We start from the raw sequence: 21,366 nt of genomic DNA on the forward strand, positions 1-21,366 counted from the left end.
TTCCAGCCCTTATAAATGCTTCCTTTTTCTTTTTGACGAGGCTCACAATATCCCACGTTATCCAAGGTTCCCGAAACTTGCCAAACTTATCCTTCTTCCTCACAGGAACATGCTGGTCCTGGATTCTAATCAGCTGACGTTTGAAAGACTCCCACATGTCAGATGTTGATTTACCCTCAAACAGCCACCCCCAATCTAAATTCTTCAGTTCCTGCCTAATATTATTATAATTAGCCTTCCCCCAATTTAGCATCTTCACCCGAGGACTCCTTATCCACAAGTACCTTAAATCTTATGGAATTATGGTCACTGTTCCCGAAATGCTCCCCTACTGAAACTTCGACCACCTGGCCGGGCTCATTCCCCAATACCAGGTCCAGTACAGCCCCATCCCTAGTTGGACTATCTACATATTGTTTCAAGAAGCCCTCCTGGATGCTCCTTACAAATTCTGCCCCATCCAAGCCCCTAGCACTAAGTGAGTCCCAGTCAATATAGGGGAAGTTAAAATCACCCACCACTGCAACCCTGTTACCTTTACATCTTTCCAAAATCTGTCTACATATCTGCTTCTCTACCTCCCGCTGGCTGTTGGGAGGCCTGTAGTAAACCCCCAACATTGTGACTGCACCCTTCCTATTCCTGAGCTCCACCCATATTGCCTCGCTGCATGACCCCTCTGAGGTGTCCTCCCGCAGTATAGCTGTGATATTCTCCTTAACCAGTAATGCAACTCCCCCACCCCTTTTACATCTCCCTCTATCCCGCCTGAAGCTTCTAAATGCTGGAACACTTAGCTGCCAATCCTGTCCTTCCCTCAACTAAGTTTCTGTAATAACAACAACATATTTCCAAGTACTAATCCAAGCTCTTAGTTCATCTGCCTTAACTGTTAAACTTCTTGCATTGAAACAAATGCACTTCAGACCACCAGTCCCGCTGTTCTCTGCAACATCTCCCTGTCTGCTCTTCCTCTTAGTCTTACTGGCCTTATTTACTAGTCCCCCTTCATTTATTTCACTTGCTGTCCTACTGCTCTGGTTCCCACCCCCCTGCCACACTAGTTAAGCCCTCCCGAGTGACCTGTGGTATTATTTCAGAGCAAAGCAGGGGAGTACACCCTGGTGTTCTGGCCAATATTTATCCGTCAACCAGCACCTAAAATAGATCATCTGGTCATCATCACTTGGAAGTTATTATGTGGATCCTTGCTGTACATTTTCTTCACGTAAAGGGTTGTGAATCTTGGGAATTTTCTACCCCAGAGGGTAGTGGATGCTCCATCGTTGAATATGTTTAAGGCTGGGAGAGACAGATTTTGGTGTCTCAGGGAATCAAGGGATATGGGTAGCAGGTGGAAAAGTGGAGTTGAAGCCCAAGATCAGCCATGCTGTTGAATGGCGGAGCAAGCTTGATGGGCCCTATGGTTTTCTACTTCTATTTCTTATGTTCCTACATTACAACAGTGACTACAGTACAAAAGTATCTCATTAGCTGTAAAGCGCTATATGAATGCAAGTACTTCTTCCTCCTTATTGTAGTTATATGCATGTTTTGTCTCAGAGGGGACCTGCGTTACTCAGCAAGCATTCAGCAAATGTTTGTTTGGGATGCTATGAGTTTTAATTCATTTTCATCACTCGTGCATAGAGGATTTAACAGATTTGATATCACTGTGTTCATAAGCACAAATAACCATGTGGGAATATGATGATGTAGCAATAACAGAAAGGTGATTTAAAAATGGTGAGGACAATAGTCAGCATGGCTTTGTCAGAGGGAGGTCATGCCTAACAAATTTGATTGAATTTTTTGAGCATGTGACCAGGTGTGTAGATGAGGGTAGTGCAGTTGATGTAGTTTATATGGATTTCAGCAAAACCTTTGACAAGGTCCCATATGGGAGACTTATCAAGAAAGTAAATGCACATGGGATACAAGGTAACTTGATAAGGTGGATTCAGAATTGGCTTAGCTGTAGGAGACAGAGAGTGATGACAGACGGCTGTTTTAGTGATTGGAAGCCAGTGTCCAGTGGCGTACCACAGGGATTTGTGCTGTGTCCCTTATTGTTTGTCATTTATATGAACGACATAGATGTCTATGTGGGGGGGTAGGATGACACAAAGATTGGCCGAGTGGTTAACAGTGAGGTTGAGTGTCTTGGGTTACAGGAAGATATAGACGGGATGGTCAAATGGGCAGAAAAGTGGCAGATGGCATTTAACGCTGAAAAGTGTGAGGTGATGCACTTTGGAAGGAGTAATGTGACACGGAAGTATTCAATGAATGGCCTGACACTGGGAAGTTCCGAGGAACAAAGGGACCTTGGCGTGTTTGTCCATAGATCTCTGAAGGCAGAAGGGCAGGTTAATAGGGTGGTGAAAAAGGCATATGGGACACTTGCCTTTATCAGTCAAGGCATAGATTACAAAAGCAGGGAGGTCATGTTGGAGTTGAACTTTGGTAAGGCCACAGCTGGAGTACTGTGTGCAATTCTGGTCGCCACATTATAGGAAGGATGTGATTGCACTGGAGGGGGTGCAGAGGTGATTCACCAGAATGGTACCTGGGATGGAACATTTAAGCTATGAAGAGGTTGGATAGGCTTGGGTTGTTTTCGCTGGAGCAGAGAAGACTGAGGGGTGACCTGATCGAGGTGTACAAGATTATGAGGGACATGGACAGGGTGGATAGGGAGCAGCTGTTCCCCTTCGTTGAAGGGTCAGTTACGAGGGGACACAAGTTTAAGGTGAGGGGCAGGAGGTTTAAGGGGGATTTGAGGAAGAACTTTTTTACCCAGAGGGTGGTGACGGTCTGGAATGCACTGCCTGGGAGGGGTGGTAGAGGCGGGTTGCCTCACATCCTTTAAAAAGTACCTGGATGAGCACTTGGCACGTCATAACATTCAAGGCTGAGGGCCAAGTGCTGGCAAATGGGATTAGGTAGACAAGTCAGGTGTCTTTAATGCATCAGTGCAGACTCGATGGGCCGAAGGGCGTCTTCTGCACTGTATTATTCTGTGACTGGGCATTTAATGTTCAAGGATACAGTGTTCAGAAAAGATATGGAAAGAAAAAAGGAAGTTGGTGTCAGTACTGATTAGGCAAGATATTGTGTTGGAAAAGGAGGATGAGCGGGACAAAATTAGAATCCAGTTGGTTAGTGTTGAGAAGCAAAAAGGGGATGATCATACTACTGGGGATATTTAATAGGCCTCCAAATTGTGAAAGAGAGATTGAGGAGCAAAAATGCCGGGAAATCAGAGATGTGTAAGGACTATAGAGTGGTGATTTTGGGAGACTTTAATGTCGATTAGGATGATAGAGTAAAGGGAAAGGAGGGAAAGTTGCCTGCCCAGGTGGCTTGCATACCAGGTTGCTAAGGGAGGTGGGAGTGGAAGCTTGCCATAATCGTCCAATCTTCCCTAGATACAGGGGAGGTACTAGAGGACTAAAGAGTGACAAATGTGACACCCTTATTCAAGAATGGATGTAAGGGCATTCCTAGTAACTACAGGCAAATCAGATTAACATCAGTGGTGGGTACGGTTTTCGAAGCAATAATCGGGGGTGGGGGTGGAAATCCCCAGGAACTTGGGAGATTTGAGTAAAGTACGCAGAGCCAGACAGATTTGTAAAAGGTAGATAGTGTTTGACTAATTGATTTTTTTGATTAAGTAGCAGAGAAGGTTGATGAAGAAAAGACTATGGATGTTGTCTATTTGGATTTTAAGAAAGCGTTTTATAAAGTACCACATAAAAGAGTGGTTAACAAAGTTTAGGTATAGAATAGAAGGGGCAGTTTCAACTTGGATAAAATATTGGCTTAAGGACAGAAGACAGCGAGCTGTGGTAAATTATTGTTTTTTGTTTTATTGGTACAGTTCTAAAGAGTATACAGGGACAGAGTGACTTGGGGGTTCATGTACATAGATCTTTGAAGGTGGCAGGATGTTGGGCTTCATAAATAGAGACATCGAGTACAAAAGCAGGGAAGTCATGCTGAATATTTAAATCGCTCTGGTTAGGCCACAACTAGAGTATTGCATCCAGTTCTGTTCACCACATTTTAAGGAGGTGTTTAGGGTCGTTAAGAGGGGATTTGCCAGAATGGTCCCAAGGATAAGTGATTTTAGCTACAAGCTTAGGTTGGAGAAGCTGGGGTTGTTCTCCTTGGAGCAAAACAGATTGAGGGGAGATTTGATAGTGGTGTACAAGATTGTGACAGGTTTAGATAACGTAGACAAAGAAAAGCTGTTCCCATTATCAGATAATACAAGGACTAGGGGATGCAGATGTAAAGTTTTGGTCAAGAGGTGCAGAGTGGATGTGAGGAAGAACCTTTTTTTACATAGGGAGTGGTAATGACTTGGAATTCGCTGCCTATAAGGGAAGCGGAGAAGAATGATTTCAAAAGGAAATTGGATGGGCACTTTTGAGGGAAATAAACTTGCAGGGCTGTGGGGATAGAGTGGGCGAATGGGACTGTTTGGATCTCTCGACAGAGAGCCGGCATGGACTCAATGGGCTGAATGGCCTCCTGTGCCATAATGACACTTTAAGCAGATAGGGTTAATTTGCTGTTTAGTCAGTGGCATCTGGAATGGCTGAAACAAATGTTGCTCTAAGAATTGCTGCTTATGGTAAACCTTCAAATATTTTGACAGTGGGGATGTGCACAGGCCTTCAGCAAAATGGAAATCTTATTGCAGGCAAATGAAATCCATTCTGAACCTTTTCAGAAAGAACAATCTTTTAGGGTAGAAACAATTGCACCAGTCACCAATTCTAACTTTTTGTTTTTCCCAAATTACTCCTCACTGAGGTACAATTCCAACGGATGCCAGTCACCTTCCAGTATTTCACTTAAGTTACTGTTCATGAATGAGCATTGACTAAGCGTTAATTGGCTCTTCAAAGAGCTGCCCTAGCCAAACCAGATCTTGTCACCAGCTGATGCAGACTTCTAACAGGTGGTGCATTTGTTCTGCCTTCACCACCACTGTCCGCCACCTCCCCCTCAGACCTCCACCTTTCTAACCGAGATATTGAGGCCATTTGGAACACTCACTGCTACCTTCGGACTTCCTGGTTTGTGTGACTCGCTTAATTGATCTTAAGAATAAGTGAGAAGCTATTGAAATGGCAGTTGTCTGGTGTTTTATAAATTTCAGAACAATGTTTTATTGAAGCCTGGGGGAATTTACTGTCGAGAGATTCTTACCATCTGTCATAGTGTGTGAAGTAACACGACATTGGCTTGAATATTTACCTCCGTCTGGATTGTTCAGGTTGTAAAACTTGTAGTAGCAATAGAAACAGCTTACTGATATGTTACTGTGGCTACACTGATGAAGTTGGTGGAAATGTGTGTGCGGTGATGGTCTGTAAGTAAAAATTGTCAATTCTGTTTTCCCCGCCCTAGCCTAAGTGAAGGGTCCACATTCAAGTCCAATCCTTTCCATGGATAGCAATCCACACACACATCTTCCAGCAGAGATCATTGGATAGCACTAAGGAGTGATGACTTTCACTGATCATATTTTCTTTTTTTTGTTCTCTGGCCTGGGTGCAGAGCCAATTATAGTAAGATAGACTGACAAACTTTCATTTACATAGCACCTTTTGCGACCTCAGAACGTCCCAAAACCCCTCACTTCAAAAGTATTTCATTGGCTGTATAGTTGCTGTTATAATGTAGGAAAAAAGGATTCCCGATAGCAACGCGCTCCAAATTTTTGTTTTCTCAGGTCTCATAGATCATCATGGCATAGCAGGAGGCTATTCAGCCCATTGAGTCCATGCCAGCTCTCTGTAGAGCAGTCCAATCAGTCCCATTCATTCCCCTGGCTCTATCCCCGTAGCCCTGCAAGTTTATTTCCCCAATTTTGTTTTGAAATTATTCATCGTCTCCGCTTCCACCACTCTTGTAGGCAGAGTGTTCCAGGTCATTACCACTTCCTCACATCCCCCTCCATTTCTTGCCCAAAACCTTAAATCTCTATCCGTAGTCCTTGTGCCATCTGCTAATGGGAGCAGCTTTTCTTCGTCTACCCTATCCAGACCTGTCAGAATTTTGTACACCTCTATCAAATCTCCTCTCAATCAGCTTTGCACTAAGGAGAACAAGCCCAGCTTCTCCAAACTAAGCTTGCAGCCAAAATTCCTCATCCCCGAGACCATTCTGGCAAATCTCCTCTGCGCGCCCTCAACAACTCCCACATCCTTCCTAAAGTATGGTGACCAGAATTGGACTCTATACTCCAGTTGAGGCCTAACCAGTGCTTTTTAAAGGTTTAGCATTACTTTCCTGCTTTTGTACTCAATACCTCTTTATGAAGCCCAAGATTCCATATGCTTTGCTAACTACTCTCTCAATGTGGCCTGCCACCTTTAAAGATCTATGCACATGAACCCCAGGTCCCTCTATCCCTGTATACTCTTTAGAACTGTACCATTAAGTTTATATTGCCTATCCCTTTTGGCAAAATGCATCACGAGAGAACATAAATAGGAGCAGTGCTAATTGACCCCCTTGAGCTTGCTCTGACATTCAATGAGATCATGGCTGAACTGATTGTGGCCTTAAATCCACTTCACTGCCTGCCCCCCATAACCCTTGGCTCCCTTGTAGATCAAAAATCTATCTAACTCAGTCTTGAATATATTCATGACCCAGCCTCCATTGCTCTCTGGGGAAGACAACCCTCAGAGAAGAAATTCCTCCTCCTCTCCACCCTTATTTTGAAACTGTGCCCCTAGTTCTAGATTCCCCCACAAGGAGAAACAGCCTCTCTGCATCTACCCTGTCAAACCCCTTTGGAATCTTGTATGTTTGAATTTCTCATTCTTCTAAACTCCAATGAGTCGAGGCCCAACCTGCTCAACCTTTCCTCATAAGACGACCCCTTCATCCCAGGAATCAGCCTCGTGAACCTTCTCTGAACTGCTTCCGATGCAGGTATATCCCTCCTTAAGCAAGGAGACCAAAACTGTACTCTAGGTGCGGACTCACCAATGCCCTGTACAGTTGTAGCAAGACTTGTGTACATTTATACTCTATCCGCCTTGCAATAAATGCCAAAATTTCATTTGCCTTCCTCATAACATGCTGTACCTGCATGGAGAAAAAGAGTAGAGGACCTGCTGTTTGGCAGACCACCACCACGGCACAGCACCTGCTTGCCAATTTTTTAAGATTCATGTACAAGGCCACGTAGATCCCTCTGCACCTTAGCATTCTGCAGTCTCTTTCCATGTAAATAATCTGCTTTTCTGTTCTTCCTGCCAAAGTGAGCAACCTTGCATTTTCCCATATACTCCATCTGCCAAATTTTTTACCCGCTCGCTTAACCTATCTATATCTTTGCAGACATTTTTTGTCCTCCCACCTTGCTTTCCGACCTATCATCTGCAAATTTGGCTATGCACGTGGTCCCTTCATCAAATCATTAATATAGATCATAAATAGTTGAGGCCCCAGCACTGATCCCTGTGGTACTCTACTAGTTACAATTTGCCAACCTGAAAAATCCCCATTTATTCCAACTCTGTTTCCTGTTAGTTAGCCAATCCTCTATCCGTGCTAACATATTACCCCCAACATTAGGAACTCATATGTGTAGTTACCTTTTATGTGACACCTTATCAAATGCCTTTTGGAAATCCAAATATACTACATCTACTGTTTAGTTTAGTGGGTCACCTTTATCTACCCTGCTTGTTACACTCTCAAAGAACTCTAATAAATTTGTCAAACATGATTTCCCTTTCGTAAAACCATGTTGACGCTGCTTGGTTGGAGTATGATTTTCTAAATGTCTTGCTATTACTTCCTTAATAATGGTTCCAGCATTTTCCCACTGACAGATGTTAGGTGAACTGGCCTATAGTTTCCTGCTGTCTCAGCCCCTCCTCTCTTTTTCCCCCCCCCCCCCCAGCCTCCTTTGATAAAGTTGTTACATTTGCAGTTTTCCAATCTGCTGGGACCTTTGGAAGATTACAACCAATGCATTCACTATCTCTGCGTCCACTTCTTTCAAGACACTAGGATGCAGGCCGTCAGATCCAGGGAAATTGTCAACTTTTAGTCCCATTAATTTTCCTTGTACTTTTTCTCTAGTGATAGTGATTGTTTTAAGTTCCTCCCTCCCTCCCTTTTGCCTCTTGATTTTCTGCTATTCTTGGGATGCTTTTTGTGTCTTCTACTATGAAGACAGATACAAAATACTTGCTCAAAGTCTGTTATTTCCTCGCATTCCTCTATTAAATTCCATCTGTCAGTTGTCTTCCCATTCTGCTAACCTACCCATGTCCTGTTGCAGTTGATTGCTATCTTCCTCGCTGTTTGCCCCACCTCTGAGTTTGGTATCATATCTCCTCTGGTTCTTTTCATTCGCTTTAAACCCTTCTAGTTGATGACCAAATTATCTGTGTTAGTAGTGTTGATTGAGGGAGACATATTATGCAGGACGTGGAGGGGACCTCCCTTGCTGCTCTTCGAAATAGTGCCATAAGGATTTTTTTACCCATTCATGGGATGTAGGTGTCACTAGCAAGGTCAGCATTTGTTGCCCTTTCCTAACTGCCTTTGAGAAGGTGATGCTGAGCAGCTGCCTTAAACCGCTGCAGTCTGTGATGTAGGAACACCCCTCTTGGCTGTTTGGGTCAAAATCCTGGAACTCTTTCCCTGTCAGTGAAGGAATGGCAATTTATTTCTAAGTCAGGCTGGCTTCTGACTTGGAGGGAAACTTGCATTTGTGTTCCCATGCGTCTGCTCTCTTTGTCCTTCTGTTTGTTGAGGTTGAGTGTTTTCTTATGTCTACCTGTGAGGGGAGATGAGCTTCGTACCACATCAGGCACTAATACCTAATTTATGGAAGGAACTTGCCATTGCTCTTTCATTCCTTATGATTTTAATCATGTTGGCATTATCCCATAATGTTCACAAAAATGTTAATTAACAAAGCACAGTAAGAAATTGCTAATAGTAATGTGGTAAACGTGTGCATAGACCAGGCACTTGGAAACTGACCTTGTTTTAGACTGGCACTTGTCCCAACATTGTGTTCCAGAATATGTCTGCTGTGAGTACTCTCATTACGTGGGCAATAAAATTATTCACAGAAATAATGGAATAATGTGTACTTTACATCCTGCATAATTTATTCTACCCAGGAGAAAAAATGGCTATTAACGTTTGAGGTAATCTAGGATGCTATAATTCCTCAAACATAAAGAATTTAGTTAAAGTAATGCAATTTGAAGAGAATTGTTTGAGACAATTGCAAGTTAATTGAGTGCCCAAGAATGCCGACTTGCATTGCATTTGAAGTACTGTCTGCACTGTTACTGACTTCAGCTTACTGTGCGGCTGTTGGGTAAATTGGAGATACCATCCAAGATCCATAAACGTTTTAGAGCTAATAGATGTGAACAAGTTTTTAAGATGGATTTGATAGTGCACTTCAGTTACATTCTGAGGTAATAGTTCTTCTGGGTTTTGCAATACACTTCGTCCATAAAGAGGAAATCAAGCACTTCAAAAGTAGCCCCCTTGATCAGCACCCCATCCACCACCTTAAACATTCATTCCATTCACTGCCAGTGCATAGTGGCAACAGTGACTACCATCTACAAGATGCACGGCAGCAACTCGCCAAACCTCCTTCAACAGCACCTTCCAAACCCACGATGTCTATCACCTAGAAGGACAAGGGCAGCAGACACATGGGAACACCACCACCTGCAAGTTCCCCTCCAAGGCACACACCATCCTGACTTGGAACTATGTCACCGTTCCTTCACTGTCACTGGGTCAAAATCCTGAAACTCCCTCGTTAAGAAATCCTTTAAAACACAATTAAATGATTCCTCATGATTCAAGCTCAAGTGTGTTGTCCAAATGCAACTTTATTACTCAGAAACCAATAGTAATAACACGATCAGTGCTACTATTTATTAGTTATGTAATAGATTCGTACAACCTGTTTCTTTCAAACCCAAGGTGATAAAACTTGGAGATGTTGTCCCTGTGACTGTCCTGTGTGTTCTCTGGAAATGAGTTCCTTCTCTCCAGCCTTCAGATTTGCAAAATGCCTGTCTTGATGGCATAACACTTAATGATGGACATTTAACTGTTGAGCTGTTAATACTACAAAAGGAACTGGACGCTCTCATTGTTTTGGCTAATACCCGAAACTAACATCTTGACGTGAGATGTAGCCAACATGCCTGCTATAGTTTCTACTTGCATTGCTCTGACTAATCTCTGGTTAACCTAAATACTGTAGTGTGCCTAATCGGTAAATGAGATGCTGTTCCTCAAGCTTGCATTGATGCTCACTGGAACACTGCAGCAATCCCAGGACAAATAAGTGGGCATGAGAGCAGGGGAGGTGTGTTGAAATGGCCAGTAACCGGAAGCTCAGGGTCATGCTTTCAGACTGAGCAGAGGTGTTCCGCAAAGTGGTCACCCAATCTGCATTTGGTCTCCGCAGTGCAGAGGAGACCACGTTGTGAGCAGCGAATACAGTATACTAAATTGAAAGAAGTACAAGTAAATCGCTGCTTCACCTGAAAGGAGTGTTTGGGGCCTTGCACAGTGAGGAGAGAGGAGGTGAATGGGCAGGTATTACACTTAATGGCTTAACACTTAAGCCATTACACTTAATAGCTTAATGGCTTAAGACTTAATGATGAACACTTAACTGTTGAGCAGTTAATACTACAAAAGGAACTGGGCGCGCTCATTGTTTTGGCTCCTGCGATTGCAGGGGAAGGTGCCCTGGGAAGGGGACGAGGTGTTGGGGGGTTATGGAGGAGTGGACCAGGGTGTGGCGGAGGGAACGATCCCTTCGGAATGCTGACAGGGGAGGGGCTCTTAACAGTGTCCGGCCCATTTCCCACACCTCTACTCTCACCCCTTCCCCTCCCTCCCAGAACCGCGACAGGGTTCCCCTTGTCCTCACTTTCCACCCCACCAGCCTCCACATCCAAAGGATCATCCTCTGCCATTTTTGCCACATCCAGCATGATTCCACTTGTGAACTTAATTTGTCAATGTTCGGGTAAGGACCCTGGAGCTTTGGGTTCCCCAAGTTCAATTTCCCCTCTTTATGATTGTCCCGGGCCATCACCTGATCAGATGCTTTCCACGCTATCTTTATCACCCCTTTCCAGGTCCCAATGCCTTTCTTAATCGAGGTAGGAAAAGACTTGTATACATCTGGCTGGCACGCATGCAGTATCAATTTCACCCTCTCTCCCTCATCGTAATTATGTAAGTCAGCTACTTGCTCTATTGCAGTTATACTCGGACTAGGGTCCTCCCTAGGTCTAATCTGTGGAATATTCTGAGCTATCTCTTTTAACTGCAGAGCATCAAAAGATACTATGGTGGTTCCCACATCTGCCCCCTCACTTGCATCTCTCTGTCACCTTAAGGGGCATTATCCACCCTTTTCCCCTCTACGCCATTGTTATCACAACTCGCGTTCAAGTCAGCCTGTTCTTCTTTTCTACTTTCATACTCCCATATAGACCATGCGAGATCATTGCACTCTTATTTCTCCCATGGAACCTTCCTGTTCGCCAACCTGTCGCCCTGATGCAGCGAACATGAGACCCCGCTGTTCCTCCAACTTATCCTTCAACTCCTGAATCTGTATTTGACAACAACATGATTGTCTCTCTTTCCAGAAAATCTCTGGTCCTACACACGTTGCCTAAGAACACCCCTTAGGGCAGCATTAAGCTCATCGGTTTTCCTTTGGTATTGTTATTCTACCAGCTCTCTCTTTTCTCCCAGCTCTGCCTCACACTGCATCAATTTTCTGGTCTTATCACCAATCTCGATCTGTAAATAAGAAAGAGGTCTAGACAGAGACCTGCAGCGCTGTTTTTTTATCCTCTAACTGCTTCTCAACCTCACTCAGTCGACTCTGGTTCATCTCTGTCACTCCCTTTTGTCCTTCCAATTCTTCTATTTTTTTTTGTGTTTGCCACAGAATATCATGGCTTTCCAATCATGCTATTTCATTTTCTTTTCCTTCAGTAACCTTTTGTGTAATTCCGACAGCTGTCCCAGACTGTCTACCTCTAATGATTTGCAAGTTCCTAGCTTCTTGTCCACACATTTCTGAATAGTACTGACTAACTCTTCTGCCATGATGCCTACCTCCTATACTCAACTAGTAACTGAGAAACCATCCACTAATTTATCTCACTTAGTCGCAAACTGTACTCCTCCTTTCAGAACCATGCCTAGTCATAGAGAGATACAGCACTGAAACAGGCCCTTTGGCCCACCGAGTCTGTGCTAACCATCAACCACCCATTTTTACTAATCCTACATTAATCCCATATCCCCTACCACATCCCCACCTTCCCTCAATTCTCCTACCACCTACCTATACTAGGGGCAATTTACAATAGCCAATTTACCTATCAACCTGCAAGTCTTTGGCTGTGGGAGGAAACCGGAGCGCCCGGTGGAAACCCACGCGGTCACAGGGAGAACTTGCAAACTCTGCACAGGCAGTACCCGGAACTGAACATGGGCGCTTCAGGAATCCGTAGGCGTCAACCGAAGTTTAATTAAATTTCACCCTCTTTAAACCTAAGAAAGCCTGTTTGTGCTCGTTTCTTTACCTTATAATTGGAAAGCAGTGAACAAGGATTCACCAAGGGGGAGCTAAAAACAGTGTGTTTAAAAATAACGCCCTGTTTCAGTAAGACCAGGTGAAGGCTGAAAGGGAACCCTAGACCTCTTTAGAATTAGAATTAGAACATTACAGCGCAGTACAGGCCCTTCGGCCCTCGATGACCCTTAGGACCAAGCTGATGGTTTATAGGCCTGTGTTCTCAGCGCCTTGCTATATGGCTGTGAAATATGGGCGAATTACAGCTACCAGGAAAAGGAGCTCAGTATATCCGTCGTCATTGTCTGCAGCACATTATGGGTATATCCTGGCAGGACAAAAACACAAATGTGACAGTCCTCGCAAAGGCAGAGCTCCTAATTGTGTTGGCACTAATCAAACAGAGGCGGCTTCCATGGAACGGACACATCCGCAGGATGGAAGATGGTCGCATACCTGAGGACCTTCTGTATGGTGAGGTAGCTGGAACCAGACGACCAGTGGGGAGCCCAAAGCTTCGCTTCAAGATGCGTGCAAGCGTGACATGAAGGCCTTAAACATTGACTATCGCACCTGGGAGTCACTAGCTGGCGAAAGAGGGAAATGGCGACACATCCTGGACTGGTGTGCCATACCACGACAACCAGTGGTTACAGCAGCTGGGCTACAGTGCCAATGCCAAAAACAACAACTCACAGCGTCACTTGTCAACTTCATATGCAGCACTTGTGGCAGAACCTGCCTCAAAGATTGGCCTTCACCGCCATCAGCAAAGGTACACTAGGACAACACACTTCACCTAAGTGGATTGTTCACTGCGTGTCCATCATCTTTCATAGATGGAAGGATGACAATCATCTCGGGAAAGTTCTAACACTCCTAACATCATTGTGGGTCTACCTACTCCATATGGACTGCAGGGGTCAAGAAGGCAGCTCACTGCCACCTTCTCAAGGGCACTTACAGATGGGCAACAAATGCTGGCCTTGCCAGTGATGCTCACATCCCATGAACGAATAAGAAAAACCTCCAGATTAATCCATGCAGTTTTTTTTCTTAAAGGTTGGGGGAAGCTGGTAGGGTGTGCCCAATCCCCATTATTATCACTGTGACGGGAACTGATCTTTTATCAGGTTTTTTTAAAACCCTCCTGTCTATAGACTGTATTTCCTGTTTTAACAAATGCTGAATGCAGACTAAGAGTGGAGGCAGGTAGTTTATGACTGCCTTGAATCAGCTGAGCAGGTCTACATCACAAATATGGACACTGCACCTACGAATGTAGTTACTTTTGAAATGATCAAGCTGAAGGTAAATGTAATTCTTAAAACATTACTTGGCCTTAAAGTTCTCTCAAGTACAGAGCATTGCATACTGCAGAATCGGAATGATTCCTGCACTCTTTGACTACCTTCCCCTTTAAATGAAAGGGAAGTGGATATACTAAAGGATAAGTTTTAGAAGCTACTTTAAATAAAATTGATATGGAAATGGGTGAACAGAATGTAGAATAGTTAGTCTACCAAAGGAATGCAATGATCTAATATCCTAATGAGGCAACAGGCTGTTCCAGAATATTTATTTTGGTAATGTAGCATTTGTACACCAAAATAAATAATCAGCTGTCAAATTTGAGGACTCGTTGCCAAGTTGGAGGCAAAGAGAATGAAATAGTTTGCATTGATGTGATTAGAAGACAACTTCCGTCTCTGAAATTGGTGATTCCACTAATGGAGAGGAATAATAGGCCAGATCAATGAAAACTTCTGTTCTTAATATATTCTCAAAATGGTGGCCTACCCTTGTCCTGGGTCCTTTTACCATCTAAAAGGACAGTCAGTTTTGTAACCAATGTTAATATGGTTGAACCAGTTAAGCTTCTGGTTAATGGTGTGATGGGTGACTCATTTGGCAGTCCAGTCCTGGATGTTGTCCAGGTCCCACTGTTGCTTCATGTAGGCTGCTTCCTTATTGGAGAAGTTCTGAATGGAGCTGAACAGTGGAATCATCAGCAAACAGCCCCACTCCTGATCTTATGACTGAGGGAGGGTTATAAAGCAACTGAAGATGAAGCCAAAGTTACTGCTCTGAGGAGCATCTGCCATGGTGCCGTTGGGCTGCACTTGTTGACCCCCAGTATTCTTCCTACACATTGGGTATGGAGGGGACCCCATTGACCTCTCTGTTGGTAGGGGGCCTTGGTGCCTTACTTGGTGAAATTCTGCCTTGAGGACAATTTGTCTCACCTCTCACCTTGTATTTAGTTCTTGTTTCCATATCTAAATCAAGAATTTGACGAGCTGTGTAGCCAAGTGGTTCCGGTTGAATCTGAATAGCATGTCAGTGAATAGGTTATTAGAAGATCGTTGGCATTTGATGGCATTATTGATGACTTTTTGTACAATTTTGCTACTGATTAGGATCTGAAAGGGCACTAATTGGCCTGGTTAGATTTGTCCTGCTTTTGCAGAATAGGACGTACCTGAGCAATTTTTGAAAGATAAATCAGACGCGCTGTTAAACTGAGGCCATGCCTCCTTATGAGGTGAATGTAAAAGATCATTTGGGCTTATTAGAACAACAGGGAAGTTATTCCAATCTCCTGTCCAAAACCTCCCTTAACCAAGACATAAATTAACCAGTCCTTTATCTCATTGCTGTTTCTGTGGCCTTGCTGTGCACAAGTTGGTTTCCATGTTTGCCTATATAACAAAAATGACTGCGCTTCAAGCTATTTGCAAGGAAGTACTTTGGAATGTCCTAAGAATTAAGGACTATTCCAGGATTATTTGGAATACAAAGGTAGCTCCCAGATTCTTTTCTCGAATACAGACCTTGGGCTGAATTTTATCAGCCCCACGAAGCCATGGGTCGCGGCGGGGTGGCCCGGAAAATGCTAGTGGGAGTAACCCACCTCGACCCACGACACCGAGAAGGCCCCGCTGGATATTAGCAGCGGCGTTGAGGCGTCGGTGCGGCACCCCACCCCCACCCCAACCATTGCTTGGCAGCGAGGCCTTCAGTAAAATATTAAAATTAGGATAATTATTCAAATTAACCTACCTACCGACAGCGGCTGTCCCACGCCGATTTTACGGCCAATCGGCCACGACTCGCACACCTTCGGAAGTCTTTTGGAGTTCCGAGGCGAGACACTGGTGGAGAGGGAGCAGGAATAAAATTATCAGAGCAAGAGGAGGGTAGGGCACAGGGAAAACACTTTTTAAAGGCTGTGGGGATGGTGGGAAGGGGTTGAAGGGCAAATGATGAGGTTTTTTGGGGGGGAGGGGGCAGTGGGTAGGGGAAGTGTGGGTTGGGAATAAAGTTCTTTTTGATGATGCCACGTAAACAAACATTGCCGGGGTTGGCGGTGGGAAAGGGCCTACAATATTTCATTTTTCATACATAATGCTGCGCAATATAACTTAAAATATTCACATTTCTTTAAAGGGCTTGTAGCCCTTTAAAAATGATGTCTGCGCAGTAGTGCCAGACGCCGTTGCCGGGGACACGGTGGCCACGCCCTCTGTCATTGGGGGCAGCCGCTCTGCCCCCTCCATTTAAATCTGTGTCGGAAGGCCGCTGCTTTCACACGCGGCATGCTGATAAAATTCACCCTCATGTTCTTCAACCACTCTCACCTCCAACAATAAGTGCAAGGAGCTAATGAACCTCTTTGTCACTAAGATCAAGAATGTCCAATCAACTGCCTCTGTCCTGTCCCTCCCTTCCGCTGGATCACCTGGCCAAACTTCCTATAATTCCATCACCCGCCCCCCCAGCCCTGAACTCTCATTTTTCTCTAGTTTCTTTCCTATCTCCCATATGTTCTCCCTGAGCTTTTGTCCATGAAACCCACCTCCTGTTCCCTCGATCCTATTCCCAATAAACTGCTGATCGCCCAACTTCCTTCCTTGGCCCCCAGGTTAGGCAGTACTGTAAACTGTTCTCTCTTCAGGCGTTCAGGACGGCGCAGTGGTTAGCGGCGCAGTGGTTAGCACCACAGCCTCACAGCTCCAGCGACCCGGGTTCAATTCTGGGTACTGCCTGTGTGGAGTTTGCAAGTTCTCCCTGTGTCTGCGTGGGTTTCCTCCGGGTGCTCCGGTTTCCTCCCACATGCCAAAGACTTGCAGGTTGATAGGTTAATTGGCCATTTATAAATTGCCCCTAGTATAGGTAGGTGGTAGGGAAATATAGGGACAGGTGGGGATGTGGTAGGAATATGGGATTAGTGTAGGATTAGTATAAATGGGTGGTTGATGGTCGGCACAGACTCGGTGGGTCGAAGGGCCTGTTTCAGTGCTGTATCTCTAAAACTAAAAACTAAAACTAAACATCCCCTCTCCTTTAAATCTGCCATCACCCCTCCCAAAAAAAACCCCTTAACCCCACTGTCCTTGCAAACTACCGCCCCAGCTCCAACCTCCCTTTCCTCTCCAAAGTCCTTCAGTGTATTGTCGCCTTCCAAATCCTTTCCCAGAATTCCATGTTTGAATCCCTCCAATCAGGTTTCCACCTTGCCACAGTACTGAAACAGCTCTTATCAAAGTTACAGATGCCATCCTATGTGACTTGTGACAACAGTAAACACTCCCGCCTTGTCCTTCTCAACCTGTCTGCAGCCTTTGACAAGGTTGACCATACTATCCTCTTCCAGCTGTTGTCCGGCCGGGTGGGACTGCTCTCACCTGCTTCCATTCTTATCTATCTAATCATAGCCAGAGAATCACTTGCAATGGCTTCTCTCCGTGCTCCTGTACCATTACTTCTGGTGTTTCCAAAGGATCTATCCTTAGCCCCTTCCTATTTCTCATCTACATGCTGCCCCGTGGCAGTTTTTACATATATGCTAATGACACTCAACTCTACCTCGCCACCATTTCTCTCAACTCGTCCACTGTTGCTAAATTATCAGACTGCTTATCAGATATCCAGTACTGGATGAGCAGAAATTTCCTTCAATTAAATGTCTTCCTTCAAGGATGTCTTGCTGCAATTATACAAGGCCTTGGTGAGACCACATCTGGAGTATTGTGTGCAGTTTTGGTCTCCTTACCTGAAGAAAGATGTTCTTTCTATGGAGGGAGTGCAGCGAGGGTTCACCAGACTGATTCCTGGGATGGCAGGACTGACGTATGCTCAGAGATTGGGTCGATTAGGCTTGTATTCGCTAGAGTTTAGAAGAACGAGAGGGGATCTCACAGAAACCTACAAAATTCTAACAGGACTGGACAGACTAGATGCAGGAAGGATGTTTCCGATGGCGGGAGAGTCCAGGACGAGGGGTCACAATCTAAGGATAAGGGGTAAGCTATTTAGGACTGAGATGAGGAGAGATTTCTTCACCCAAAGAGTGGTGAACCTGTGGAATTCTCTACCACAGAAAGCAGTTGAGGCCAAATCATTAAATATATTCAAGAAAGAGTTATAGTTCTTGGGGCTAAAGGAATCGACGGATACGGGGAGAAAGCGGGCACAGGGTGTTGAGTTTGGACGATCAGCCATGATCGTATTGAATGGCGGTGCAGGCTCGAAGGGCCGAATGGCCGCCTCCTGCTCCTACTCTGTTTCCAAATATTGGGAAGACTGAAGCCATTGTTTTCAGTCCCCGCTCCAAACTCTGTACCCTAGCTACGACTCCATCCCTGTCCTTGGCAACAGTCAGAGATTAAGCCAGTCTGGTTGCAAACTCAATGTCACATTTGATCCTGAGATAAGCTTCCAATCTCATATTTGTGCCATCACCAAGACCAGCTATTTCCACCTCTGTAACTTTGCCCAACTTCGCCCCTGTCTCAGCTCATCTACTGCTGAAACCCTCATCCATACCTTTGTTAACCTCTAGACTTGACTATTCCAACGCACTCCTGGCTGATGTCCCACATTCTACCCTCCATAAACTTGAGGTCATCCAAAACTCTGCTGCCCGTGTTTTAACTCGCACCAAGTCATGTTCCCGTATCACCCTGTGCTCACTGACCTACATTGGCTCCTGGTTAAGCAACGCCTTGATTTTAAAATTCTTAACCTTAATTTCAAATTGCTCCATGGCCTCTCCTCTCCCTATCTCTATAATCTGCTCCAGCACAGCCGTCGGGATATATGCAGCCTTCTAATTCCAGCCTCTTGAGCATCCCTGATTTTAATCTGTCCACCATGGGTGGCTGTGCCTTCAGTTGCCTAGGCCCTAACCTCTGGAATTCCCTCTCTACACCTGTCTGCTTCATTTTCCTCATTTAAGGCACTCCTTAAAATCTACCTTTTGATCAAGCTTTTGGCCATCTGACCTAATATCTCCTAATGTGGCTCGGTGTCATACTTTTTTATAATGCTCCTGCAAAGCGCCTTTGTAAATTTTATTATGTTCAAAGTGCTATATAATGTAAGTTGTTATCCTAAAGAAAGGAAAAGGATGCTCTGAATAAAAGTTTACTCTTTCTCTCTCCTGTTACACTCTCTCTTACTCTCATTTAGAAACTTCATTGGAAGGACGTCCCCTTTAATACTTGTGGATTTGTGACCTTTTTATCATTCATTAAGCAGCGTTAACTCGTAAGGGTGTTTTGTATTTTGGGTATGCTTTGTCTCAAGCTGTTTAATAATTGTTTTCTGATTTGAGCAAATTACTGAAGTACTGTTGCACTCCATGCACCTGGTGTCTAACCTTTGAACTTTACGGATGGGAAGAGAATGGGAATGGCATGGAAGCTGAACATTTCATGGCTTTTATGTTTTCTTTACAACTTGACCTCACTGGATATTTTAACAGTGCTCTGAAGTAGATGAGGACTTTACATGCTGGCTTGGGGCCTCGTCACATTTTTTTTCCTAACCAAATTGCATTTAATTAGCTATATTTTTTTATTAAAGGGAGAATTAAATTTGGCTTGAATTAAAACATGAAATAGGAATGAGTAAAAGCCCTCCAGACTATTTAGATCACCTCATTTATAATTGTGGAAAAAACATCATATTTTCATTTCTATGCCTGTTGCAATACTTGGGTTTCTGAACTTGCTGATGCATCTGTCCTAATCTTCACCCTTGTCTGCATTCATTGTGTGAGGTGGCATTCTATTTCATAAGTTTCTCGATAGATTATACAGGGCAGTTTGCTTCTTTAAACTTGTTATATTGCAAAATGTAAAGATGTTCTTTAACTCCGCCTTCAAAAACTATTATTCCGCACACTCTTGATTTCAGTGATAAAATTGTTGAAGAGCAACCTACAGGGGAAGAGGAAAGTGACATTGATGATGAAGACGATGATCTGGATGATGAAGAGGCTGAGGACCAGTATGAGGACCCCACTGAACATACAACCAGTAGCACCACTACCACTACAGAAGCAATTGAAGAAGTTGTGAGAGGTAATCTAAACAAAAGGTTTTTACTGCAGACACTGGACATAGACCAATAAAATCATGGGCAGTTTTGTCACAGGGTGAATTGCTTAGTATCTCATGTTCTTTTTTAAATACTGTGGAAATGCAGAGCAATGGTACTCGGGAGTTTTTCTCATTGAAAGAAAATGCTGAAAATACTCAATAAATCTAGCAGCATCTATGGCGAGAGAATCTTCATTGAAACTGCTTAATCCGTCTACTTTGGAACCTCTGTTCAGACTGGCAGGAGGGAGTTTTGTTACAATAAAGTGGTTTATAATCCAGTTTATACTGCATTCCATTTCAAAATGGCCTGATGGGAAAATGTTCTCTTCCCCATTGTTTGAGAGATAGGGAGAGAGGGTTGGAAACATCTTTTTCCTTTTTAAAGTCTAATTAATATTATTTCTACTCTCTTAATGGAGTCCTGTCTGCAAGGGTGATGTTTGGACCAAACTGACATGAGTCGTACTTAAAAAAAAAAGAACTGACGAGCACGAGGTCACTATATTAGAACATGTTCTGTAATTACAGCTGAAGAAGTAAAGGGATGTATTTAGTTCTGTTTCAGTAGTGTGACATATTAAGATTGTGGCTGTGCATAGTCTATTGCAGATTGAATTTAAGGATGGCTGATTTACAAGATTCTCCTCCTCCCTAGGTTATTCTAAGAAACGTATCACTGAGGTCATAATCTATTTGTTTCTTGAACCTTTTTCCCCTGCATTAACCATGTTGAAGGCCTGTGCAAGAATACGTAGGCCCAAGGCCCACTTGAAATTGGACCTCTGGCTTCATTAACATTAGGTCAACACACCAGGGTGACTTGCTGGGCCTTCATCTCACAAATAACATATATGGGGGGGTGGGGCAGGTGCGTGGGGTGACGGCGGGGTTGGTGAGGGAAGCAGAAGTCGCAGGGATCCATGGCTTTAATCTGCAGCAAGCAGGAGCACTCCTGGTTCCACATTTAGGTAAGTATCTTGGGGGGGAAAAATTACCATTTTGATGGGAGACTGCAGTGGTCCCTTTAAGGGATGCTGGTTATGCCGCATGTAGACCTGATTTTCCTGAACACAAGTGGCCCAGCACTGGCTATATTCAGAGCAAGCCAGTTTAGTAAAGAAGGCATCGAATGGGTGTTGGCCCCTTTATTTGCACATGCACAATGGTCGACGCCTGTTTGATGTGGGCCTTGGGCACTTTTAATGTCTATACCAATATGCGGTGTGGCACCTATGGCAAAATGTGCACTTACACATTTTGGAAAGAATACAAAGAGGCCATGTATTCCTTGGGAAAATAAGAGTCTCAATGGAGTAGCGAAGCAATGGAATA

At 44.2% G+C, this 21,366-nt stretch overlaps 1 protein-coding gene across 2 annotated transcripts in view; it reads left to right on the top strand.

The window, feature by feature from the left end:
• Nucleotides 1-21,366, top strand: part of LOC137374710 (amyloid-beta precursor protein-like) — a 201,636-nt gene that overhangs the window by 119,317 nt on the left and 60,953 nt on the right. For both annotated transcript variants that reach the window (XM_068041251.1, XM_068041250.1), the window contains exon 6: nt 19,847-20,013. In XM_068041251.1, coding sequence (XP_067897352.1) covers nt 19,847-20,013 — 167 coding nt within the window. The remainder of the gene's footprint in view (nt 1-19,846; nt 20,014-21,366) is intronic.

Source organism: Heterodontus francisci, chromosome 10, assembly GCF_036365525.1.
Source record: "Heterodontus francisci isolate sHetFra1 chromosome 10, sHetFra1.hap1, whole genome shotgun sequence".
NCBI lineage: Eukaryota > Metazoa > Chordata > Chondrichthyes > Heterodontiformes > Heterodontidae > Heterodontus > Heterodontus francisci.